We start from the raw sequence: 27,271 nt of genomic DNA on the forward strand, positions 1-27,271 counted from the left end.
TTTTTTATTAATTTTTATTATTTTTTATTAATTTTTGCATGTAAATATTAGCATTTTAGCTCAGTAGCTTCCAGGCCATGTGATCAATTGACTCAAAATCATGTTGGGATCATGTTACTACAATGGCTGCATGAGATACACCTCTTGTTTTTACATTTTACATCTCTAAATATTTTTTATTAATTTTTATTAATTTTACATGTAAATATTAGCATTTTAGCTCAATAGCTCCCAGGTCATGTGATCAATTGACTCAAAATCATGTTGGGATCATGTAACTACACTGGCTGCATGAGATACGCCTCTTGTTTTTACGTTTTACATCTCTAACTATTTTTTATTAATTTTTATTAATTTTACATGTAAATATTAGCATTTTAGCTCAATAGCTCCCAGGTCATGTGATCAATTGACTCAAAATCATGTTGGGATCATGTAACTACAATGGCTGCATGAGATACACCTCTTGTTTTTACATTTTACATCTCTAAATATTTTTTATTAATTTTTATTAATTTTACATGTAAATATTAGCATTTTAGCTCAATAGCTCCCAGGTCATGTGATCAATTGACTCAAAATCATGTTGGGATCATGTAACTACACTGGCTGCATGAGATACGCCTCTTGTTTTTACGTTTTACATCTCTAACTATTTTTTATTATTTTTTACATGTAAATATTAGCATTTTAGCTCAATAGCTCCCAGGTCATGTGATCAATTGACTCAAAATCATGTTGGGATCATGTAACTACACTGGTATTTAGGTAGGACATTTCCAAAGGCAACGGGCAAGCACACATCTGGGCGCACAGGCCTCCGAAGGCGCCACAGCCCAACGTACGTGGGGGGGCGAGGGCCTGTTCATCACTGCTTGCAGTTTCAATTGGTTTTGTTATTTCCTGTTTTATTTTGAAGGACTATCCTCATGTGTCTTGTTTCACCTTCTGTTTCCTTCCTTTGTCTGTGTTTCCCGCCGTTGTGATTGTCTCCCCCTCCCTGATGTGTTTCACCTGTGTCAAATTATCTCTATCTCTCTTGTGTATAGAGTCTCGATGACCTGTCTGCCTGTGTGTCTTGCGTTTGGGTCCACAATTTTTTTTTAAAAATCTAGACAAAAACTGGCTCCAGAGTGGCACCAACACTTTGCTGGTCTAATACAAAGACGGATGCCAAATTGAAGCAACAGTGGACTGAAGAGGAGGCAGCTCTATCCTTGCACTTCGGACTTCAACATAAGTCCAGAACAAGCTGGAGTCTTCATACAGCTGCAGGTTTTCATTTATGTACGTATTTGTTTGTTGACGTAGTGGGAGAACCACAGACTTCATTGTCTTCATTCCCATGTGTTTCAGACGGGTTTCAATGTGTGCACAGCGGATAGTTCCCTTTTTGGATGCCAATGTAGGCATGCAAAGCCAGGACCAACACTTGTGAAGAGTTGATTTAGTCCACCATCATCGTGATTAGAGATGCTCAGTGACATGGTAATGACTCTACGTTGGCTCTCATGCCCGTGGAAAAGCAATCCCATTCTTAGAAGGTTCACATGTTGAACCAACTCCAAACTAGCACTAGCACCAGCCAAGAACAAGCACTTGCTTCGCTTTGGTTGAGAGGAGGTAAGTAATGGCCAGATGAACATGACAAAGAGCTCAAGAAGTCAACCTGGACTCCAAATTCCCTAGGACCCAATCCAATCGAGCATCCAGACATGCTGGAACAAGTCCGATCCATGGAGGGTACACCTCGCAAACCAACAGGACTCAAATGATCTGCTGCCAAAGTCCTGCTGCCAGACACCACAGGACACTCCCAGAGGTCTTTTGTCCATGCTTTGATGGGTCAGAGCCAATCAGTCTGGATTATGTTCAGTGACAACATTGTTTGAGTGGATAAAGTGTACTGTGCTCGACTCTTATTCAGGTGGTTGGGGTGCAGTGCAGGAAATTGCAAGACTTGCATTAAGACCAGTCCGAGGTAAAGTTCAGGCAGTAAAAGCTACATCGAGTAATAACATTTCCCCATTATTTTAATAGAAAATGTTGTTTGGTCAGCATTGCGTTTTTTCCTTAAAACATATTTACTGCTATATAAACAGTACTTCTCAGAGGCAGGGCTGTTTTATACAGACATGCTTGACTACCTGTGTCATCCTCTCCGGGGTATCAGGTTTGGTTGAGCCTACTCTGAGCATGTTGAGACTGCAGTGCTGGCAGAAACTCTGTACATTTTGCTCTCTATTGTTCGGCTTGAACTCCCATTCAGACTGACGGATTACCTGAGGAGAGAGAATCCAAATACTTTTTCGCTGTGATCTCACTGCTTGCCATGGATTTCACCATACTCTGTTGTTTTTCTGTGAAACCTATTTTGCCAGAAACACATACTATTTGGAAAAAAATGGGCTGCTCAGAGTTTCATACTCACTTCACCAATTTTGCTTTTACAGGGTTGAATAGAGGGATTCAGAGGAAATAGAGGGTTGGAACAACTTTCCGAGTGGGCAATGACACAAGCAAATTGTCTGAGTGAGTGTGTGTCTGTGTAACACTGTGCACCAAATGGATATATCTCCTGAGGGCTTTGTTTCTTTCATCAGTTTTTCAATGAGAAGCAATCAGAGTGACACACTCGAGGTTGTGGAAAAACTTTGTGTCCATCTAAGGGGCAAAAATGGGTGAACCAAACAATTTTCTGTCGTTATGAGGAAAGAGGAATTCACCAAATGCATTCTCACTGAAAGCTTAGTGCTGAAATCTTCGAGGGGAAAGACTGACAAAAATCTTTAAATCAACAAATCAACCAAAATGTAAATGCTTTTTTAATTATCTCCAGCTTTCAAGGCCCCACAAATCTTATGTGCAAGTATTTTTTCTATATCCACAAAACAGGACGCATACTTGCACTGATATATGCCATCACTCTGCTACAGATAGCCAGCTGAAAGGGTTTTCTGCCTGACAGCTACTGAGGTCTGCATTTCATTTCAGATGTTGCCAGAGCACTGACTGGTTAACCTTTACTGCTCCTGTGACATGTTAATGTTTTATATTCCCAAACACTATAATGCACACGTCTGGCTGAAGTGATGGAGACTGATTGGACTGATTTCACTTCTTCAAAGGAAACCTGCGCAGGCATTAAAATGCAAAAGGTGTTCATGAATAATCATAACTTCATACCTTCTGTCTGTTTGCATATTATATCTGACAACACCGAGTTAGGCTGAAGGCAGGTTATGCTTATTTAGTATGCTTCCCGCAGTGGCAACTATTGGCACATATAATTATTCACTCAGTGAATCCAATGGAACGCAAAATTACATTTTAACTGAATGTGAAATTAAATTGTAAATGTCTATGTAAATCTATGTGAACCTCTTGTATCCACCTAGAGAACATTGCATTAAATAGTGACTCATAAAATGAACTCTGTACCGTGTTGCACCTTTACATAATATTGTGTTGTGTGACACAGTAAGATTTTTTTTTGCCTTTTTTCCCACAATCTCAACCTGAGGTGCAATTTGTTAAACAGACCTCAACTAAATTAATTAGTAACCATTTGAGATGTTGAAATACTGAAGACAAGAGTGGTGACTTCTGTCCCCCAAGAGCATCAAAGATACTGCACAGAAACAGAAAGGAGCGACGCTTCAGTGGAACAACCTTCATTAGCATCTGATCCTGCAGACATGAGGGAGTACAGTGACAAGCTTTTCTGCTGCAGGTGGGTGCGCCACAGGGTTCCCCAGGCCCACAGAGAGGAGCTGTACCACATCCTGAGGATGACAGGGCCTCTGGTAAGGACTGGCTCTGTTTCATACCTCTGCCTCATCTGGTTTTTCTTTGTTGATGAAGATTGATAAAAGTGTTTTGTTTCAAATGTCAGGAAAGTTGAGCCTGTGTCTGAGCTATAGAAGCAGAAGCCAGTCAACCTGAAGCTGCCAGGTTTCAAACAGTGGCTGCAACCTGCCAAACAGATGAGCTTCTTTGCAAAATGAGCCACGCTAATCAATTCCAAACTGTGTTTACTGCGATTTATCAACCCAACCGCCAGAATATAGTAAATACTCGCTAAGTACATTTCTGATAAACCACCTTTATGTTGCAACTTTCCATCTGTTTAGGTTAAATTTTCTATTTCTCTCTTGCCACAATGCCACTTGGTTAGGGTCCGTAAAACATCATGGTGTAGGTTAAAAATACTTGTTTTGGTCGTCACAATCACAGGTGGAGATGGTCCGATTTGCAATGAAAAATAGCTGGTTTTGTTGTTAACACAAATAGCTAGAAATGTCCTTATGTGTCCCTACAAATCTGCACTGGTGTGACTCGAACTGCAATTTGCCAGCCTTGTTTGCTGTAATAATGCCGCCTCAATCCTCTGCACCTCTTGACGTGTAGGTCAGCTAATAAGCATATATAATGTGAACGTGATATGCCACATTAGGTACAAGTGTCAACCTTGGACGTATCTGTGGCTAACATTTAATCCTGACGAACGGTAGCTGTATCATCTCTTTGTTTGTCTTTCTAGCTGCTCTCTCGAATCCTCACTTACCTGCTTCCATTTGTGGTTACGATGTTCTGTGGGCGTCTGGGAAATGATGTGATGGCTGGTTATGGACTAGCTTCTGCTGTAAGTAGTCACCTGTATGCTCCACAGACTTGTGGATGCTCGAAAAATGATGGCTGGAGATGTAATTTCAAGGGAGAAAATACGATATTTCGACGATAAACTCTGCATAGCTTTTATGGTTCTCTCTAAAACCCTGATGATTTAATCAATATATAGGACATTTACTGCTATGAGTCATAGAAATAGTGGTTACATCAGAATCGTTGAGGATATCACACTCATTCAAGTATGTTTCATATGCTTTTCAGACTATAAATGTCACCACTGCAGCAACAGGATGTGGTCTGGGACTGGCATGTGATACTTTGGTGTCTCAGGTATATAATATAATTTCCCAGACTCCAGGTAAAAACTGTTTATTACTCTCTGTTCTGTATTGATTAACATCGTCTGTGCTGTCGTGCAGACATTTGGTGGTAAGAACCTGCTGCGGGTGGGAGTGATCCTTCAGCGGGGCATCATCATCCTGCTGTTGTTCTGTCTGCCCTGCTGGGGTCTCCTCATTAACGCTGAGGCCATCCTGTTATGCATGGGACAGGACCCTAACGTGGCCAGGTAACCGACAGCACCAACTATGCAGTAATACTACTGCTATTACCACCAGTGATGTGTCCCTGCATTAACAAACACGGCAACAAAGGCCACTCTTGTCCCCACAGATTCAGCATAAACAGAGAATCTGGATTTCAAATATCGATGAAATGACTTTTATGAATTCTGTGTCAAGTCTATATTTCTAAAGTAGTCGCAGTAGTAGTCACACACATTGTGACACTGTTTTGGCTCCTGTCTCTTTAAGGACCCCTTTCCCAACTATCCAGCCTTCTCTGATTGGCCAGCTCACACACGCCTGAGCCAGAACCGCTCACCGTGTCTCTGGTTGGCTCTGTCATGTTTTCGACTTCAAGTTAGCTTCGCCTCTACCGTGAATATAGGCATAGGTTAAACAAACGTGTGACGTGGCGACGCAGTGTGATGTAGCAGAACTACTGATGAGGCGTTTTAGGAGCAGCATATTTCTTCAAGGTTGCTCAGACTATACAATAACTTCTTCTCCTGAAAGGCAAACTTTTCTTGCCATGAATACATTTTCTAGTGGCATTGAAGTAAATGAGGTTGAACTTACTGACACTGAACAGCATATATTACCTTAAATTATCATTTTCTTGGCGCTGAATACAGCTTCTTGATTTCAGAATAGCCCAGCTGTATATTACAGCCTTCCTACCAGCTGTACCAGTGAGTTGTTCTCCCACCTTTATGTGCAAATTCAATTCATTGTCAGTGATGTCAAGAGAAACTGCTCCCTCGAACCTTAACATAAAGAGTTTTTTATCTATTTTTCTCTCACAGGCAATGTTTTTACACGGGCTTCAGGTGTCTTATCTGCAGAACCAGGTGCCCTTGTGTCCTGTACACAGTTCTTTTATATCCAGAAATCAAAACATGTCGTCTTCATTGATTACATTTCTGATGGGAAAGGTATAAGTGGCACTCACTTGCATCATCTGTTGTTTGTGTACTCAGGGTATAATACTGCCTCAGATGTACACTGCTGCCTTGGCAAACATAGCAAACGTGCTGACGAACTACATCTTTCTTTACTGGCTGGATCTGGGTGTGAGGTAGGTGTACTCACACTTCTCATTTGAATTCTGAATAAAACATTTCCACGCTGATGTCTGTGTGCTCGTCTTACAGTGGATCTGCTGCAGCCAATACTCTGTCACAGATTTACATCTGTGGTTTTATGTTTGCTTGGATTTGGTGGAAGAAGCTCCATGTAACAACGTGGGGAGGTGAGGGATTTAATATTCATGGTTTCCTTATGTTTTCATGCATCACTCTGTCCACCCTCCATCTTTGTCACACTACATAAATGAGTTTCTCTCTCCCCCTGCAGGCTGGTCTGTAGAATCGCTGCAGGAGTGGGGCTCCTACATGAAACTGGCTATTCCCAGTGTGTTAATGACATGTTTCGAGTGGTGGGTTTATGAGTTTGGGGGATTTTTTGCAGGTAATCCAATTATGTTCACAATCACATTAAGCCTTTTCTGACACTGTAATAATAGTAAAATTAACATTTTTTTCTAATCTAGTTAATGAAAATGTACATGTTTTATTTGTTTTAGGTTAATACAGCTAACTAAGCTAACTGAAATATTTAAGGCAGCAGTTGAACTTACATTTTTAAATTGAACCAGCCCCAATGAACAGGGCAGAACGGTCTTAGTTGAGCCCATTGATTTTATCAAACCAGCATGTGATACCGACTTTGAGTCGTGACTTCTTTCTTGTCTGTCTGTAATGATCAGGTATGCTGAGTGAAAATGAGCTGGCAGCCCAACATGCTGTGATAATGGTGGCTTTCATCACCTACATGGTACTTACTGAACTCTGCACACGTCTCAGATTAGTTAAACATAATAAAATGAACTTTTGCTTATGAAAAAGTATATCCTGAATGTATTCTCTGTGTATTTTTATTTGTTAAATGATAAATCCATAGTTCCCTCTCGGTATCCAAGCTGCAGCGTGTGCCCGTGTTGGTAATGCCCTCGGTGCAGGAGACACCACCAGGGCGATCCTCACCAGCAAGATGTCGCTCACTCTTGCAGGTCAGTTAGAAACATGTTGTGGTGGCCTGTATTGAGTACATCATTACATGTTTGATTTTCTACTGTTTGACAGAGTTCACAGCTCCTCTCTTCCAGGTAGCTTTGCAGTTGTTGAAGGTCTTGTGCTTGGCTCTACTAAGACAGTGATTGGCTACATGTTCACCTCTGATGAGTGAGTCTCTCCAGCTACATTAACGTTTCGGTAACTTTATGCTGTAGACGTTAAAAAGCACAACTGCTACATGCAAAGACACAATCTTAATGATCATTTCAGGAAGATCGTGGGTCTGGTTTCTCATCTGATGAATGCTTACTGTTTCCTTCAGTTCTTTGATGGTCTTGTGGTGAGTTAACAAGCAAAATCTATTTGCAGTATGATGCCAGAAGCAAGTCATTTATGTCAGTTATGAAATTTGTTTTTCCCCATGATAGTGTGTGTGCACGGGCATCTTCTTGGGCACGGGCAAACAGAAGATTCCAGCTGTGGCCAATTTCATTGGATACTACTGCATAGGACTTTCACTGAGTGTTACTCTAATGTTTGTCGCAAAACTGAGAGTTTTAGGTAATTGCATGAAATGGCCCTGTTTCGTTACTTTCAGAGACATTATAAATGACACGCAGGAAGAGCAGGTTATTATTAATGAAGCCTGCTGTGCCCTCGACAGACTAATTTGTCTTCCTCTCTGCAGGTTTTTGGCTGGGACTGCTCATTTGTGTCGTCGTACAATCCACCTTCTACATCATTGTCATCTTCAAGCTGAACTGGAAGAAAATGACAGAGGAGGTGAGCTACTGGCTAATCTAACATTCAGGATCGTGCATGGAGCCAGCTGTTCACGTACACTGACAGAGCTGGTTTGTTTGAAGCGCTGAGACGAATCTGGCACATCTCAATAACTATCTGTTAAGTGTACGAATGCGGAGGAATTGGCAGTAACGCTATGTTTGTTTGCAGGCTGTGAAACGAGCTCAGAAAAAGACCCACATGGCATTATTAAGCACAGCGGTTGACCAGACAGTAAGTAATGGGAATGTAAGTGGCCTGTTACTCTCATAACTAAATGGCCTTTCATAGCTTGCTTCACACTGTTAGCAATGGATCATTCTATTGTGTTTTCTATGTAATTTGATGACTCTCCATATAACTAAAATGAACAATTTACCCAAAAAATGAATATTCAGTCATTACCTAATCCCCTCCATGTAGTCTACAAAACATTTCTGGATCTTCACAGCAAAATAGTGTTGCAGCATTCTCCTCCAAACAGTTAAAAGTAGATGGCGACTTGTTTTGAACTGTAAAAAAACAACAACCAAAAAATGGCTCCATTCAGAGACTTTTCATATTCTTAAGTAGTCCCCATCTACTTCAGTTGTTTAGGATAATGCTACAATGCTGTTTTGTTTTGAGGTTTCAGAAATGTTTTGTGGACTACGAAACGAAAAAGAGTTTTCATTTTTGGCTGAACTGTTCCTATAAAGCCACATTATCTAGAAAACAACATCACTGTTGTCAATACAAATCTCAGATAGGGGGGCAGAGTGGCTGAGACAGAGACACCATTCACTCCATTACAAGACACCGTACCATCAAAATGATTTTAAAGCTGTTATTTTACAAATAAAGTAATTGGAAATGTGTTTTCCCAAGTCAGTGGACCATGAGACGCAGGGTGGACATGGGGTCCAGCAGCTGAATGGAGGCCATCTCTCCATCACACAGCTCATCCTCAGGAGAGGCCTCACTATGTTTGCAGCAGTTGCTCTTCTAGCCGTGGGAACAAGCGTGCACTTCCTCGTGCCCTTGCCAGAGACTTCAGAGGCCAACTTTACTTCAGGCTGGATCAATACTACATATAGTCCTGATCAAATTTTCTCCACTGTGCTGCTCCCAAATGAAGAGTCGGGGTAACCTTGAGAGCCTTGATAATGAAAGCATTGTTCGTGTTCAGTGTCATAAAAAACATTGAATTTTAGACTCTCGTTCACTCAGTATTGTCGGCAGAAAGTGAACAAATGGTGGCAGATTTGATGGAAAATGTAAGTGAATGAATGGTGGAACTCATATTTTGCTTGAAATGATTCTTTTATTGTTTTATCATCAGCATTGTTTGTCTCATCTGCACCGGTGTCATGTTGATCTGTAACTCTGCTCGGTAAATGTTTTACTCAAGTGAAGAATGGTTTGCTGGCTCTTTAGAGCATTTATAAGTATAACTCAGAACTTTTACTGAATAAAGAAATGTGGTTTTGTGAGATAAACATTTCTGTGTATTTGTGTTCAGTGGTTTGAGAATAAAGAGGACAAGGTATGCGCTGTTTGTTAGCTTGCTTATATGTGTCCACATCTTGGTACTAAATGCTTATATGCTAGAATTAAGCAGAGTTCAGGGTTCCAGCACCTTCTTAAACGTAAAATTCATGAACTTTTCAATGACTTTCCAGGCTCAATTCCCTCAAGTTTAAAGATCCAACACATCAACGGTTGAGACACAGATCAAGATTAATTACAGTTATAACACAGTTTTTGGAAAGAGACCTAGCAGGCTTTACAGAAGCTAACAGACAACAATTAAAGATGGAAACTGTGTCACACAAACAGACAGCGCAACAAAATGTGAAGTAAAAGTATCTCAAAAGAACATCAATTTATATTTTTGCCCAAAATATATAAATACAAGCACTTTCAATGACTCATGTCTATTTATGTCTTTTTGAATGCCTTGATTTTCCCCCTCAAATTCACAAACGTTCAAAGATTAAATTACGCTGAGCATGTAAAAACCCAATTAGGGCTTGAATTAGAGTTTAAGCAATAAACTCTGCAGCACATCAGTTTCACACTCTGTATTAGAACAATGATGAAGGTGCTTCATGTAGTTTTGGGGAAGAAATTTTAATCAGAAGAGAAAGATCTTCACTGACTGAATTTTTTATGCCTAAACAAACTAAATAAACAAACTGTCTTTGTTTTCATGACAAATCAATTTCATATGAAGCAATTTCACACTGTTTTAGTTTGTTTATATATGGCGGACCCTGCCACCTTTCTAGCTTCAAACAGTGTTCTGAGACCTTATTTTCCTCTGGGAACAGCTTGTTTATTCAGTTATGGAAAACATAAACATTTCTGAGTCTTATTAATACCTCATTAAATATTGTAAACATAAAAATTCAGAGTTTGAATTTCTGCTTGTTGTTGTTTTTCACAATCATGCTTGTTTCAGCTGGCCTTGGCTTAGTTCCAGGACAGCTGTGACCACAGTAAGTGTTCATCCTCCTCAACATCCCGGAGAGCAACTGAGATAGGTTCATGAGAGAAAAGAGAGACACTTAAGTAGAGAGGATCTGCATTGACATCTCATGCTGCAGACATGGAGGAGTACAGTGACAAGCTTTTCCGCTGTAGGTGGGTGCGCCACAGGGTTCCCCTGGCCCACAGAGAGGAGCTGTACCACATCCTGAGGATGACAGGGCCTCTGGTAAGGACTGGCTCTGTTTCATACCCTGCAAGGAATATTGTGGATTGAGGCTGTCCTTGCAGAAAAGCTGATTTATACAACAGAAGATTGATGACGGTCGTTCTTTGCCAAAGGAAAGGTTACGATGTCAGGAACCCAGACTTCAGATTCTGAGACTCAATAGACCTAACACAGTATTTGGCAGGATTTAAACAGCGGCTGCAACTGGCCAAAGTGATGACAGTGCGGTAGCTTATTTGCTGAGACAAAGTCTCAGTGTCATGATAATTAATTGCAACTTGTGTTTATTGTGATTTACAATATATATTATCTATGAGCTGGTAGATGTATCAACTGCATCACTGTCGATGTTTGTCTTTCTAGCTGCTCTCTCGACTCCTCAATTACCTGCTTCCATTTGTGGTTACGATGTTCTGTGGCCGACTGGGAAATGAAGTGATGGCTGGTTATGGATTAGCTTGTGCTGTAAGTGGTCACCTGTATGCTGAAATTGAAATATGACAACTATATGCACACTAGCACAGCATTACTAATTCTCTCACAATCAAGGGGGGAAAAGAATTGAATAATATATAGTACATTTACTTGTATGAGTCATAGAAATATTACAGACTCATTCACCTGTTTCTCTTTCATTTTAGGCCATTAATGTCACCACTGCTGCAACAGGATTTGGTCTGGCACTGGCATGTGATACTTTGGTGTCTCAGGTGTGAAGACATTTTTTTGATATGATAATATAATCCATTAGAGATTTTTTAGATTAACTCTTGTCGTTTATCTCTGCCCTCCTTTCTAAAATGTTAATTATGTCGTGCAGACATTTGGCGGTAAGAACCTGCAGCGGGTGGGAGTGATCCTTCAGCAGGGCATCATCATCCTGCTGATGTTCTGTCTGCCCTGCTGGGGTCTCCTCATTAACGCTCAGGCCATCCTGTTGTGCCTGGGCCAGAACCCCGAGGTGGCCAGGTAAATAAGCATGCAGTAATACCACCGGTGATGTGTCTTGACCAAAACAAACACCACCCATCTGGTCCCGGCAGATTCAGCACAAAGAGAGAAGCTGTATTGCAAATAGTGATCAGATGACCTTTACTGATTGTTGAAGTCTATATCAAATAATTTATATACGTACATATATTTATTACAAATAATTTGTAATTATTAAAAGGAGCAATCTGTAACATATGGCAAGAATTGTAGTAACATCAACATTATGTTCAAGAACAACAGTGTTGTCTGATAATACCACTTTGTTCTGGCAAAAGGCAAAGTCTGATGGCATTTGTAGTATCAGCTGGGAAAAGTTTGCGAGGAGTGTGTTTGCTACATTTTACAATTTTCTGTAAAAACTCAAGAAAGGAAATCGCTTACATTTATATTCCTGTATGGACTCTGAATTCACCTTTAATCTCCGGAGTCATAGTCCTGGTCACAGTAAATCATCTGTAAATCGCCTCCATACTGTAACAATATCAAACTACAAGGATGGTTAAAAAGGGCAGCAGTTGTTGCCTCCTATATTTTTGGTGCTCCCTTTGAATTCTGGCCATATTCTGCAAATTATACCTTTAATGTGGCTTCATATAAAGGGTTTTGACACACTGTGTTTTAGCTTTTGACTTGCAAGACATACCTTCAGCTGATACTCACCAGCTTTATTGCATGCTTGGTTTTGGGCAGGCAGACTAGAGAGGGGCTATCAGAGTGTATGTAAGCATTGCTGCCTGCTGCTGCTGCAGGGTACATGATTTGATGATTAATGTACACTGATCAGCCAGAACGTTAAAACCACTGACAAGTGAAGTGAATAACAAACACTGTTGCAAACCATGGTAATGATGTTGCCTGGGGGCCATGTCCCCCACAGCAGGACAATGTGCCCTGCCACACTGCAGAAAACTGCACAGCAGTGGCTCGAAGAATGTGACAAAGAGTTCAAGGCATTGACCTGCCCTCCAAATTGACCTGCTCCCAACACAGTCGAGAGTCCATGGGACATCCCTTAACAGGTCCGATTCATGGAGGCCCCACCTCGCAGCCTACAGAATTCAAAGAATCTGCCAGAAACAACAGGATGACCCCAGAGGTCTTGTGTCCATCCCTTGATGGGTCAGATACAAGTCTGATCAGCCATTTGGCCTCCATTGATCGGACTTGTTCAGGGATGTCCCATGAATACTCGATTTGATTGGGATCTGGGAGTTTGGAGGCCGGGTCAACACCTTGAGCTATTTGTCATGTTCCTTGGGCCATTCCTGAGTAGTTTTCTGGTGTGGCAGAGAGCGTTGTCCTGCTTGGGAGGCCATTGCCATCAGGAAGCGCTGGTGCCATGAGGTTCTTGGTCTGCGATGGTGTTGGTTCTTGGTCTGCAATGGTGTTGGTGGGTGGTGCATATCAAGTAGCATCCACATGAATGCCAGTACACAAAGTTTCTAAGGAAGAACATTTGATTGAGACGACATGATCATTGTTATTCACTTAACCTCAGTGAATAACAACAATCAGTGGTTTTAATGTTATGGCTGATTGGTGTAAGACTGTGCAGTAAATGTGAGAGCGATAAAACAATGGCCTACCAAAGGCTGAAAAGCTTCTTCACTACAAGAGAATTTGCATAACTCAGAGTCACTTTGATTTAAAAAATATTGCTTAAGGCAGCTTAAACATGAAAGTTTCTCATTATATTAGGAAATGTTCCGTCTTCTGTGCTCCTGAGTGGCACCAAAATGAAATAAGATTAAGTTAATAATGTTGAAAAGTGTTAATTACCCTGTTTGTTTGTCTTTAATATGAACTGAACACTGCATCTTGATTTCAGAATAGCCCAGATGTATATTACAGCCTTCCTACCGGCTGTACCAGTGAGTTTTTCTCTCACTTTTATGTGCCAATTCTTCACGTTTAGTCATTATGTTGTTTTTTCTGCACAATAAGCTGTTAATACATGAAAAAACAGCTTATCAAACCATCTTTCTCTGCAGGTAATGTTTCTGCAGTATCTTCAAGTGTCGTACCTGCAGAACCAGGTGCATTGCTGGCCTAAACCCAGGTCCAATTATCTGTGATGGTCCCACTGTGATTCATCTTGTGAATTTTATAAACTTATGGGAGAGGTGGCAGTAATCACATCATCTGTTGTTTGTGTACACAGGGTATAATACTGCCTCAGATGTACACTGCTGCCTTGGCAAACATTGCAAATGTGCTGACAAACTACATCTTCCTTTACTGGCTGGATCTGGGTGTTAGGTAGGTGTACTCACATGTCTCAGTACAGCATTTTACATCTGGATTAAACGGTTACACATGCTCATATGAACATGTCTGTGTGCATGTCTTACAGCGGATCTGCAGCAGCCAACACTCTCACTCACATTTACAGCTGTGCTTTTCTGTTTGCTTACATTCGGTGGAAGAGGCTCCATGAAACAACATGGGGAGGTGAGGGACAGTTATATTTAGGAGATGTTTGTTGCGACCTCGTGATCTCAGGGACCACTTTGTTCATTCTCTCTACATAAATGAGTTTCTCTCTCCCCCTGCAGGCTGGTCTGTAGAATCGCTGCAGGAGTGGGGCTCCTTCATGAAGCTGGCCGTTCCCAGTGTATTAATGAGGTGCTTTGAGTGGTGGGTTTATGAGTTTGGTGGATTCTTTGCAGGTAATCTAAATATATGATATTGGTAAGCATTTTTATTTGATGAAACCATAGACAAACTTTGAGTCATAAATGTTGTTTCTACTGTGGTGATCAGGAATGCTGAGTGAAGATGAGCTGGCAGCCCAACATGCTGTGATAATGGTGGCTTTCATCACCTACATGGTAGAGCTTCACATTCTTACTCCAGAAGTCTTCTCCAAACATTACAGAAGCCCTGAGGGGGAAGTAAATACATTGTTTTCTCTCGTGTGTTTATGACTTGAGACCTGATTTGAAAAAGGTTTTGCAGGGATAATCTTCTAAGTTCCTTAATTATTATTATTTATTTCCATCTGTTAAAACATGTGGAAAAAACAGCGTTAGCTTCATGTGAAAGGATCTTAGATAATCCAGACAAAACCTTTTTTCTCTCCAGTTCTCAAGTCATAAACACATGAGAGAAAACAATTTAGATCAGACTTAATAAATAAATCACCAGATAAACAAAAATCTTCACTTGCCCCTCAAGGCTTCTGTAAAACATGTCTCAGATTAGATAAAAAACAACTTTCACAAATTAAAGCTGCTATTTAGCTTTCAAACATTATCAGGAGGAAGCTCTTCATGCATTCTGAATATATTCTAATCTTTTCCTATTTGTACTTTTTTTAATCCATAGTTCCCTTATGGTGTTCAAGCTGCAGCATGTGCCCGTGTGGGTAACGCCCTCGGTGCAGGAGACACTGCCAGGGCGATCCTCACCAGCAAGTTGTCGCTTACTGTTGCAGGTCAGTTAAAAAGTTTTTTGGTATTGTAGATATTGTATTGCACACTAGTATCCTGCTTATGATCTAATTTTTGGAGTATCCTGGTTGTGTGTTGTGCATGTGCAGCAAGGGTGCCCAAACTTTTTCCCTTGATGATCCAAAACCAGGATACTAATGCCCATGTAAACGCTCTCTTTGAGAAATCCCTGATATGCTACCGTACCTGGAGACTCCAATAGAGAATGCAGCATGTAAACACCATGCACTGGTTCCTGAATATTGTTTGTTGGTGCAGAACATGTTGGCTAATGGAAATCAAGAAACATCTGAAGCAGATCAAAAATCCAGAAAGCCAGTTTTTTATGTTCTCTGTAAACACCACATCCCGAATATATGATTGAAAGACTCCAAGAAGATACCAGTGTGCATTTAAACACAGGCAATAATTCATAGCTTCTTTTTCCAGGTAGCTTGACAGTTGTTGAAGGTCTTGTCCTCGGCTCAACTAAATCAGTGATTGGCTTCATCTTCACCTCTGATAAGTGAGTCACTCACAATTTAATATCTTTGATTCTCTATGATATTTAAAGTTGTTGCTACATACAAATATTGGCTCAGGCTTAATTATTAAACTTTATTTCAGGAAGATTGTGGGTCTGGTCTCACACTTGATGACTGCTTACTGTTTCCTTCAGTTCTTTGATGGTTTTGTGGTGAGTTTTACATCAATTTCTTCTTGTTAGCACAACAGATATATATATACATATATATATATATATATATATATATTTGCATTGTTCAATCAAAAGCAATTGAATGATTTCCATCCAAGTCAATTAATTAGTTACCACATGGTGGTCAAGGGAGCAGGAGTGCATGATAATAAGAGATGTGTCTGTTTCATCCTAGTGTGTGTGCACGGGCATCTTCTTGGGCACGGGCAAACAGAAGATTCCAGCTGTGGCCAATTTCATTGGATACTACGGCATAGGACTTTCACTGGGCGTTACTTTAATGTTTGGTGCCAAACTAAGAGTTTTAGGTAATTGCGTGAAGGGACATTCTTTGTTTTTGATTAGTTTGAATGTGAAGCCGGCTGTGGCATTGACAGACTGAGTGATTGGTCTTTTTCTCGGCAGGTTTTTGGCTGGGACTGCTCGTTTGTGTCATTATACAATCCACTTTCTACATCATTGTCATCTTTAAACTCAACTGGGAGAGAATTACAGAGGAGGTAAGCTGGATTCTCTCCAGAATCAGTAACTGAGCTTTCAAAAGAGACTTGTTGCACGCAGGAATTTGAGAAATTGCAAGTTGGTTATTTCTTCTTGATTGCAGGCTGTGGGACGAGCGCAGAGAAACACCAACATGCCATTATTAAGCACAGCTGCCCTGTCAGATGCTGCCAGCCAGACCGAAAGTAATGGGAGTGTAAGCTGCCTGCTAAACCTAACATTAGCATCTAAATTCATCTAAAAGTCTTTTCATAGAAATGTTTATTCTTCTATCATGTTTTTGCACTGTTTGCTTTCCATATGACTCAACAAATCTTTTTCCCAAGTCAGCGGACGGCTACATGTCAGTGACCACCGAGTTCCATGATGGGAACCCGGAGACGCAGGGTGGACATGGGGTCCAGCAGCTGAAGGGTGGCCGTCTCTCCACCACACAGCTCATCCTCAGGCGAGGCCTCACTATGTTTGCAGCAGTTAGTCTTCTAGCCGTGGGAGCCAGCGTGCACTTCCTCGTGCCCCAGCCAGAGACTCAGCCTTCAGAGGCCAACTTTACTTTCGACTGGATCAATACTACATATTCTCCTGAACAAATGTTCTCCACTGCGCTGGTCCCAAATGAAGACACAGATTGACCTTGACGGTTTGAGATAACCACAATGTTTCTGTTTAATGTACTGAATACAAACATTGTCAAACTCTCTTGAGTCTGACAGAATGTGGTTGAGAGTAAATCATTGGCAGATTCACTGTAAAATCTTAAGAATTACATTTTGCATTGAGATGAATCCACTGATCATAGATCATCTTCACTTTCTGTACTTTCTGTTCACCTGCTCTTGTTCCCCTTGTCTGCATGTCCTGCCGTGACATCCTGCCATGCATCTGCATCACACAGAGCACTGGCAGATAGGGAGATACTTCACTGAATACAATCGACTTTTTTTTCATGTTCATGTGACCAAGTTCGTGATCAACAGGTTTATAATGATTCCAACAGCCAGGACAAATAGCATGACAGCCAGAGCCAGGCCCCTACGCAGCACCAGTTCCCTGTCGGAGAGCTGCTTCTTCGCTGGATTTTCTGCTGATCCACGCTCAGTTTCAGCAAGGTCAAGGGTGTCTGTTTGGTCGAGTGAGTACCCTTCATCATCTGCTTGGGGACCTGGACATACATATGCAAATGTGACTAATGTTTTCAATGGAAAATATTAAATTGTGACCTCAAAATTAAAAGATTCTAGCTGATATTTCTGTCAACAATGAGTTGTTCACATTAAGCTATTGTTTGACAAGTTATTCACATGTTGTATAAGTGTACTTTCAGTTTGATGCATTAATAAAGAGCTGAAGTGAGACCATGACTTGGGTTCTGTTTGAGAAGTGAGAAAGTCCCACTGACACTGAGTTAAAGATGTTATACTCTCATTCTGAAAAATAAGGAAGAGCTTCAGAGTGATGCTGACCTTTTCACATACTTTCATCAACCCAAAAACAAAAGTCCAGGTATTATCTACTCAGCCTCATGTCGATGTTCAGTGAAGTTTAGCAGTCTACAAAACAGTTCTGATGCAACACAGTGAAACAGCGTTGCAGCATTCTCTTAAACAAATGATTGATATGGGGACTTGTTTTGAAACGTTAAAAAACAACCAGAAAAACAAACAAAAAAAATGGCCCCAGAACTACTTGTCTCTTCTTCTCTGGATGCCCTGAGATCCAAATCCAATTTGAAAAACTATTATTTACACTCTGGATGCACAGTTGAGCTCGTGCACCCACCTCAGAAAAGGTGCGCTCAGCAGCTACAGATTCGATACAGATTTCAGCTTAAAAACGTGTAAATAACATATCTTCAAATCAATATGGGATCTCAGGGCTTCTGGAAATTTGGATTAAGCTGGACGAGCTGTATGGAGCCATTTTCTGTTTTTATCTGTTGTTTAATTAGTTTTTAAAACAAGTCCCCATCTGCTTCAGTTGTTTAGGAGTGTTATGAACCTGAGTCACTATTGTGTTTGTATTTGCTGCTGATCTGTCCTCATTGTTGTGTGTGAGCAGTCTCACTCTGAGTGTGTGTGTTTCTGATTGTGAATAGGTTGGACCTGCTGATTGGCTTGCTCAGCTTGATTGCTGACAGGGGATTGGTCAGAGGGAGGAGAGGAGCCCTTTTTGAATCGCCGGCTGACTGCAATCTCCCTCTCCACCAATCTTCCACTCCCTAAGATTCTGCTTACATTTTTGATCTGTGGCAGAAAGTTAGGGGTAAGCAGATTATTTTGTTTGTTGTGTTGGCCTTGTTCCCCCTCTGAAGAAAAATAAATGCTACTTTGAACGTGACTCCTCTGTGACACTGGCTTTCTTGGAAGTGGAAAAAATAGGGAGACACACATCATGTTATGTCTTGGGTTCCCCTAGACCAGGGGCGTAACAAGGAGAATGCTGCAATGTTTTCTTTTCTATTGCTTCAGAAATGTTTTGTGGACGACGACGATTCACCCAATCTTCCATTGACATGATGCGGAGTAGATAATGCCTGGAATTTCATTTTTGGATGAACTTTTCCTTTTAAAAGATGCTCCATGTATCATTTTTCATATTCACTATTAATCTACATTTTTTTATCATTTAAACTGGCTCGTACGAAAGATTGTATCATGTTTTTCATCTGTGGCAGTATAAATTGCCTTAGTTGCTGCACAAACTCTCTTACTTGTGTCTTTGGAGACCCCGTGCACTCCTGCTCTGATTTGAGCCTGGAAGAAAAACAAAATGTGACCATATATCCATAAAGAAGTTCCCTTATACCATTTAGAATAGGAATATTTACCTCTGAATACTAACCTCATCTGTCACTGTCTTCCAGTTTAATCTTGTCACATAGAAAATCAGAAATGTGCACTGCAGAAACACACAGGTAAACAGGCCTGTCCACAGACCTGAGGGAAATGGAGAGTTCTACATCTTACTTTAAGAATAGCGAGTACTGTAGTGTTGATGCCGTGGTGGATCTGTCACTAAAATAAGTGGTAAAAAAACATCTCTGCTGTAAATCTTACCCTTGATCCCTAATTTGGCTGCAAACATCAGCGACACTCCGATAGGAATACCAATTCCATAATATCCCACAATGTTGCAAACAGCTCCGACTGTCTGTTTACCTGCTCCTCTTATAATGCCACCCAAGGCAACCTAGTCACACAAAGAGACAAAGACCTGGTTAGACTTGACCAAAACAAGCACGTTTCAGAGATGCAATAATACACGGGTGTGTCACGGGATCTTAATGGCAGAGGTACTCACTGCTGTCGCCTCTAGGAGGACGAATGGAGCATAAAGAGAGATGACATCAGCAACTCTTTCCCTGATTTGTCTGAAAGAGGAGGGACTCATAATGTACTGTTTGACACTGAGAGAAATGACACTTTCATTCGATTTCTGTGTTACGTTTGAGTACTGTAACATAATGGCCAGTCAGTACTGGCAGTACTAATGGCAGTACTGACTGGCCATTAAGTATGTAATGCATCTCAGCATGACTGAGCTCAGCTGTCAGATCATTTGCCTTGAGTTAATATGTAACAGATTATGGAGCAAAGTTCCCTGTTTACTGTGTAGGACAAGCAATGACTAACATAATGGCGAAAGGTCATTTAAGACGCCTGTTATCTCTCTGAGACTTGACACTGACTCTCTCTGACCATGGAAAAAGAAAACACATGTTAGACTTATACTCACTCATCATATGTAAAGACATAAGAGATATGGTCCTTCAGGCTTCCAATTGCAATCGACACGCACACAGAGGCCGACACTGTGGTAAAAAGTAACACGCTTAATTATCCATCTTTATGTTTTACTGTAAATGTGTTTTACTGTATTGCGACATACAATATATTCCCAAAAAGAATGACCGGTCTATTGTCGGCCAATGAGTGGCTCTGCAGGAGCAGTTTGAGAACTTGAAGGAACAGTTTACCCAAAAATTAAAAGTCAGTCATTACCTACTCATCCCCATACCGATCGAAAGTCGGGTGAAGTTTTCTAGTCTATAAAACATTAATGGAGCTTCACAGCGAAACAGTGTTTTGCAGCATTCTCCTAAACAACTATAGCAGTGTTTTAACCATCAGCAAAGCCAGTTTGACCCCAGGATCATTTGTGTTTATTCATTAGCCATCAACGGCACACAAGAAGAGTGTGACCATGACCTGGATGACTGAGAACCTTCATCAACATCTCAAGTACATTTCCCATCCAGCTCCTGCCAGCATTCAACATAGAGTAACGAGACATAAATACAGACAACAAAGGTCTCCTCATCCACAAGGTTTAAAAGTAATCTCAGGCTCCCCTCCTGTCGGTAAACAGTACTGGATCAGGGGAGAATTCGATGCAGGAGCCCCATAGTGGCGGAAATTACATACTCTACTTTTAAGCCAAAATCTTAACTGTAGTTGCTATGCTAAATGTGTGAGCACGCTCCGTCAAGGGTGTAAATAAAGTCTTTTCAAATTAATTTAGGATCTTGGAGACTTGGATTACGCTCTAGTTTAAAGATCCATTTTATATTTTTTGGTTGTTTTTTCTAAAAGGTCCTCAGCTCCTTCAGTTGTTTGGAAGATGCTGCGATGCTGTTTTGTTATGTAGCTCCAGAAATGTATTGTAGACGGCGAAACTTGACCCGACTTTTCCATCGTCATGGGGGTGAACAGATTATTTGTGAGATATTAACATAAAGCTTAAAGCATAAAGCATAAAGCAAACTGACCTGCACAGAATGTTGACAGTTTAGCAGACAGCTTGGCCTGCTCAGTGTCTCCAGCTCCCAAGGCATTTCCAACTTTTACTGTTCCTGCTATACTAAAACCCAAAGGAAACTGACAACAAAAGCACAAAATTAACATACTGTACATTGTATTCTTAATTTCATACTATAACAATTTCATGTATATTCAATTTTTGGTAGAGGAAAGATTATTTCACAGTGGGGGGAAGTTACCATGAATGCAATAGTTGCCATCTGGTATACAACTGACTGAGCTCCAAGTTCCACCTCACTGATTAGACCTGTCAAAAACAGGCATTAGATTTCAGACCAACCACAATTCATACAAACGCTTTGAAAACATAAAGTGGCTGAGTTGACATTACCTGCCAGAAAACCTCCGATCTCATACATCCACCACTCAACGCATAACATGACCATGCTGGGGATGGCCAAGTGAATGAATGAGCTCCAGTCCTGCAGGCACTCTTTAGACCAGCCTGTGTGGGCAATCAGTGAGTCAATGAGTCATTCAGCTATCAACTATGTTTAAGTGATGCTTACACAGTGTAACATGCACAATAATTTATAGGTCATACTCAATAATGGAATGTCTTCAACCCTCTACATGGACCCTCGGACCATGGACAGTGTCCACTGATCTCAACCTTGACCAAAAATAAGTCATAAGTGGACAATCATTCCCCTTAAATAAACATTTATAAAAATAAACAGGTTTCTGTCAGTCAATTGGTTTAGTTGTGAACCTCATGACATACATGTTGATTAAAACCTTTAGGAACCATATACTAATATTAGTTATCTAATTAACATGCAAACCCTTAAAAAATGTTAACAAGAGACATTTGTCAACAGTTACTAAATTCTTATTGTTGTATCATTTAACTGTTAATTAATACATATTGCCATATTAGTTAATGTTACTATCATCATTAAAAATTATTATAATGTAAAAATAAATACCTTGGTTAATATGAACACCTTTGGTAATAGTATTAGTCATACAGTATTAGTTAACTGTTAATTAAGTGTTAGTGGATGCTCATTATTGCATTAACTAATGTTCATTGATGTGCACTTACTGTAAATTGATAGACATTTATTATTGTAAAACTTTGCTTAATCTTTTCAAAAACTGAGTTTCTAGAACAACTTCATTAAAGCAAACATTATGTAGAAATTGGCATTTTGTGCGATTTGAGGCCTCCCACAGTTTCTGAGTGCAACACCACTGTGGTAAAATACAAACCCCGAGTCTGTAACAGTTTGTCAGATGTAATGTAGGTGCTAACTACAAACAAATCTCATTACGTCATAACAACGTTATGTGTTGAAAACGTGTGCGTTGAAGTAAACATGTATGTAACGCTGTGATCCCACCCTCTCACTGAAGTTACATAGTGCAGAAACAAGTGATAGGGGGGTGGAGTGGCTGAGACAGAGACACCATTCACTCTATTACAAGACATGGTACCATCAACATGATTTTGAGCCTGTCATTTTAAGGTTAAAAAGTTACATAATGTTGCTTTAAACCACAAACGTCCCTCTCTGACTTTTCACTGTAACTCATTAACACATGCTAAGGGAACATTTGGAGACTGATTATATAGTATGCAGGGTCACTATCTTCAAATGGAAATGTTGTACTCACCTCCCCATGTGGCCTTATGAAGACCTTTCCAAAGGATATAAGCGTAGAGAAGTCCTGCCATGCAGAACTCGGAAAGGCCGTTGGCAGCTGCAGAACCTCTATAAAGACAATATAAGTGGGCAATACTGGTTATGTAATGACAGCAATAAGGATGTTACTAAAAGAACCATGTGGAGTCAGATAGGCAATACTCACGCTACTCCCAGATTTAACTGGTAAAGGAAAATGTAGTTGATAAGTGCGTTAAGAATATTAACCACAACGCCTGTGATTACCTGGGGCCATATGATGCCCTGAAAGAGAAGTGCCACATGTTAATCTTGTTGGACACTGGCAAGGTTAGAACACAAAGATGGCTGGTTTCCCACCAATGTGTCATCGTCCCATCAGCAGACAAAGATGGATGATTTATACACATTTTCCCAATATGTAATTCTGCCGCTGGGGGTCTCTCAATCAAAACAAAGCAAAAGACCTTTGCTGAATGTTGTGTGTGGAAAGCTCAGAGCTGGCACACCCATAGTCAAAATCGATTCTGATCTGATGCCAAGGAGAACTCAAAGATTACTTTTTAACTTTTGGGATTAAAAAGTGTCCATTTATCAACCTGACTGCAGCAGTTTGGTGACTGTGGTTACAATTTTACACGAAAACTTCCTTACTAATGATTTCTTTGGATTAATATTTTAACCTCTGATTTAACACATATGAACTGTACAAATTATTCTTCCACTTGTTACCACTTTTTACTAATACAGTACCACTCAATACCATCTTGTTTACACAGCAGATATACTGTGTAAGTTCAGCATGACCATTAAGATTAATTATGTAGCTTGATGTAGCTCGCACTTGTCTAGAATAAATTTGTTTTCTTTCAAGGACAGGTAATAGAATGCAAAGTTAGATAACTAACTGCGCCATGGTATACAAACTCGACAATACTACCCTGTTTAAAAAATCTGTGAGACTTTGTATTATAAGTTCATTGCCATCTTAATTCGGACAGTATACAGTGTATTCACATTAGGATGCAAAGGCTGACTGAATTTTTCTTTATATTTGGTCCACTGTACTTTTGTGGATAACAGGAAGCAAATCACAGGCTATGGACTTACCTGGTTCTGCAGGTATCTTGCGAGTAAAGCATACATGAATGCAGCCTAGAAAGAGCCACAAAGACATTATTAAAAATGAATATAGTCAGACACAACAAACATCAATTTGTATTTTCTTTTTTCAGAACCTGTTATTACTCAGAATATCCTATCTCAGCATGTACTTGACAAAGTGTAGCAAGTAAAACATCCAGTTTATGTCGAGGTTTGAAATACTCACAGGAAGTGCTGGCATAAAGATCTTCACATACAGCTGAGCCAACCTAGAGAGGGAATTTCCACCAATATCAACAAGAGTGATACTGGTTTTATCAGCAATAATGAAAAATAAAAACAACTAAAGCATGAGAAGAAGTGAATTCTGACACAGCTGACCTGGCCACCGCCGGTTCCTGTTTGACAGCCAGCAGAATGGGTTCTGTGTTAATGAGCATTGCCCAGCAGGGAAAACATGCCAGTAACAAAATGAGGACCGCCCGCTGCAGAACGACCCCAACTCCGTGGAGGTTATTGCTCCCAAAGGTCTGAAACCAGAATTTTTTCTTATTTGTCATCATCTTTATTATTATTTCTTTTTTTAAAAGACAACGCTGACAGGTTCATACCTGAGAAACTAGAGTATCACACGCTGCTGCCAAGCCAATTCCAACAGATATACCTGTAACATTAATAACCTGAGGATGACACAAATATTGGTGGATTAGTTCTGTTGCCTAACTGGTAATTTTCCCTGTAAGAACATCAATATACATTACTTACTGCTATGGCCAAAGACACTCCTGCCAGCTCTATCCGCCCCAGATGGCCACAGAAAACAGTGCTGATTAAACTCAGTCCAAAAATCAAGAACTGGGACAACATCTGATGGAAAAAAGCACAAATTAATGGAAAGTCACTGAGACAAAACAAAGATTGAATAGTTCATAAGTAACTTCCAGTAGCTACTGACTACTTTACAGATTAATATTTTTGCATATAAACATATGCAGAGCTTAGGCTATAAAATATGTTTTGTTCGGCAAATGGTTCTGGCATTTCTCTCAATCGATTAATTGAGAAAACAATCAGGAGATGGTAACAGAACTTGGCATCGCTGACTCTGCTCTAACCTGGTTCACATCATACCTGACAAAAATCGCACCTTTCAGGTCAGGAATGGCTCCTTGTCCAATACCTGCTTTTTGGAAACTGGTGTCCCTCAAGGCTCAGTACTAGGACCACTTCTGTTTTCACTATACACTAGATCACTAGGTACTGCAATCACATCACATGGATTCGCTTACCACTGTTATGCAGACGACACCCAACTGTTCCTCTCTTTCCCCCATCCTCCAACACCCAAGTTGCAACGTGCATCTCGGAATGTCTGGCATCTCCGCTTGAACAACTGCGCATCACCTAAGGCTCAACCTTCATAAAACAGAACTCGTATTCATCCCGGGGAAAGACTGCCCTCACATGGACCTGTCAGTCACTGTCGAGGACGTCACAGTATCACCTTCATGGACTGAGAGGAACCTGGGCGTAATCCTCAATGACAAACTATCCTGCACCCCCAACATCACTGCTGTGGCCCGATCCTGCAGATTTGTCCACTACAATGTTCGCAGGATCCGGACTCCTAGCCTCTGCGACTAAACCGTTGCAGCATATCCAGAATGTTGCAGCGCACCTCGTTTTAATCTACCCAATTTCTCCCATGTGACCCCGCTCCTCCGTGACCTACACTGGCTTCCTGTTGCAGCCCGCATCCGATTCAAGACAATGGTACTGGCCTTCAAGGCCATCTACAAAACTGCACCCAACCTTCTCCAAACACTGGTCAGACCAAACACCCCAGCATGAGCACTTCGCTCCACTACATCAGCTGGCCGGCTGGTACCACCATCACTGAGAGCAAACAAAGGTTGCTCAGTGAAGTCACGACTCTTCTCTGTTCTGGTGCCTCAGTGGTAGAACGAACTCCCGACCAATTTCAGGACAGCAGAGTCACTCGCCATCTTCCGCAAAAGACTCAAGACTCACTTGTTCAGACTTCAACTCGACCCCGCATAGCGTGACTACCTCTCACCTACCAATCCCCCCACCACCACCAAAAAACAAAAACAAAAACAAAAAACGTATATGCACTTGTATGTTCTTACCCATAGCACTGAAATCATAGCACTTAGGTTCTTAATGTATCCTTGATAAATAACACCTGTTATGCTCAGATGAGGGCTTGAAAATTGTTTCTATTTTTTTTCATTCTTACTTTATCAACGGTGATATGTTGTGATTTCTTGCTTGTGACAAATGTACTTACTGTAAGTCGCTTTAGACAAAAGTGTAAATGTAAATGTAACACTTTTATACGTTTAAAATACTTATTACGAGTATAAAATCTTATACAACCAGTGTTGTAAAAAGTACCCAAAAGTCATACTAACCATAACCCTGGTAAAAGTGAAAGTCTTTAAGTATCTGATATTAAATGTACTTAAGTATCACAGGTACAAGTAAAAGTAAATTATACATGTACATGTATGTATATACTGTATAGGGGGTGGAGGAGTTAATGATTATTATTGATTATCGGCCTGGAAGATGATCAGAATCAGTGTTTCAGCTGATTGGTGTTAAATAAAATAATTTAGAAAAGCATAGTAACTAAAGTTGTTAAATAGCCTGAATGTAATGGAGTAAAAAGTACTGTAGTGGAGTGAAAGTATAAATTAGCAGAAAATTGTATCTAATATAGTTACAGTAGTAGAGTAAAAAGTAAGTGCTGAAGTACAAGACTTTCACTTGTGACAGTGTGATATTAATAGACGACTTTTGGCCTACTTACAGTCAGTATCTGACCAAGCCAACTTCCTCCACTGGCAAGCTTTAGTAATTCACCAAATGAGTTTTTAAATAATAACTTAACTGTCTGAGCTCATTGATCGGTACTGACAGGACACTGACAGGACATCAGACCCAGGCTACTTACCACTGGTCCGGCCAGTTTACACAACTCTTTAATTTCTGTCTTGAAACCGACAGGGATCATCATGCGGATCCGCCTTATAACAAAACATTCACTCCATGAAGAAGAAGGAGGAAGATGTGAGCCCTGTCCGCTGCTCTCCATGATTCAACACTTCCTGCTCTGTTCACCGCTGTATGCAGCTGTCAGGGAGGCTTCAGGTCGGTCCAGGACCTCAGTCTGTGTGATTGATGAAAGCTACGGAGCCCAGGTCATTTCATATGAGTCACGTGGAGGGAGGAGACACCTGAGGAAGTCAGCGAGAGTCACGCTGATGTAGACCACTCACAGACAGATGGATGGATGGACGTC

General features: G+C 40.6%; 2 protein-coding genes across 2 annotated transcripts; one reads left to right on the forward strand and one right to left on the reverse strand.

The window, feature by feature from the left end:
* Positions 1-3,698: 3,698 nt before the first annotated feature.
* LOC311255763 (uncharacterized protein) lies at positions 3,699-17,029 on the forward strand (the record flags this gene model as incomplete). The annotated part of the gene is made up of 36 exons (XM_084350412.1): positions 3,699-3,806; positions 4,544-4,645; positions 4,894-4,962; positions 5,052-5,200; positions 5,842-5,884; positions 5,999-6,043; positions 6,173-6,270; positions 6,347-6,444; positions 6,549-6,662; positions 6,961-7,028; positions 7,155-7,263; positions 7,360-7,435; positions 7,538-7,607; positions 7,696-7,828; positions 7,956-8,050; positions 8,222-8,299; positions 8,918-9,174; positions 9,372-9,375; positions 9,552-9,575; positions 10,608-10,748; positions 11,112-11,213; positions 11,390-11,458; positions 11,569-11,717; positions 13,570-13,612; positions 13,733-13,777; positions 13,903-14,000; positions 14,095-14,192; positions 14,297-14,410; positions 14,505-14,572; positions 15,069-15,177; positions 15,623-15,698; positions 15,800-15,869; positions 16,066-16,198; positions 16,296-16,390; positions 16,495-16,587; positions 16,718-17,029. 36 exons carry the CDS (start codon positions 3,699-3,701, stop codon positions 17,021-17,023), a joined length of 3,549 nt encoding a protein of 1,182 aa, XP_084206538.1. The 3' UTR covers positions 17,024-17,029.
* Positions 17,030-17,341: 312 nt separating this feature from the next.
* LOC311256702 (multidrug and toxin extrusion protein 1-like) lies at positions 17,342-27,255 on the reverse strand (the record flags this gene model as incomplete). Its single annotated transcript, XM_084351971.1, has 17 exons — positions 26,924-27,255; positions 24,709-24,810; positions 24,555-24,623; positions 24,325-24,473; positions 24,170-24,212; positions 23,950-23,994; positions 23,027-23,124; positions 22,832-22,929; positions 21,543-21,656; positions 21,391-21,458; positions 21,160-21,268; positions 20,127-20,202; positions 19,692-19,761; positions 19,448-19,580; positions 19,233-19,327; positions 19,102-19,144; positions 17,342-17,553 (listed from the first exon to the last, which is right to left on the reverse strand). Exons 1-17 carry the CDS (start codon positions 27,062-27,064, stop codon positions 17,342-17,344), a joined length of 1,665 nt encoding a protein of 554 aa, XP_084208097.1. The 5' UTR covers positions 27,065-27,255.
* Positions 27,256-27,271: the final 16 nt, after the last annotated feature.

Source organism: Pagrus pagrus, assembly GCF_965226575.1.
Source record: "Pagrus pagrus genome assembly, chromosome: 4".
In the NCBI taxonomy this organism is placed as follows: Eukaryota; Metazoa; Chordata; class Actinopteri; order Spariformes; family Sparidae; genus Pagrus; species Pagrus pagrus.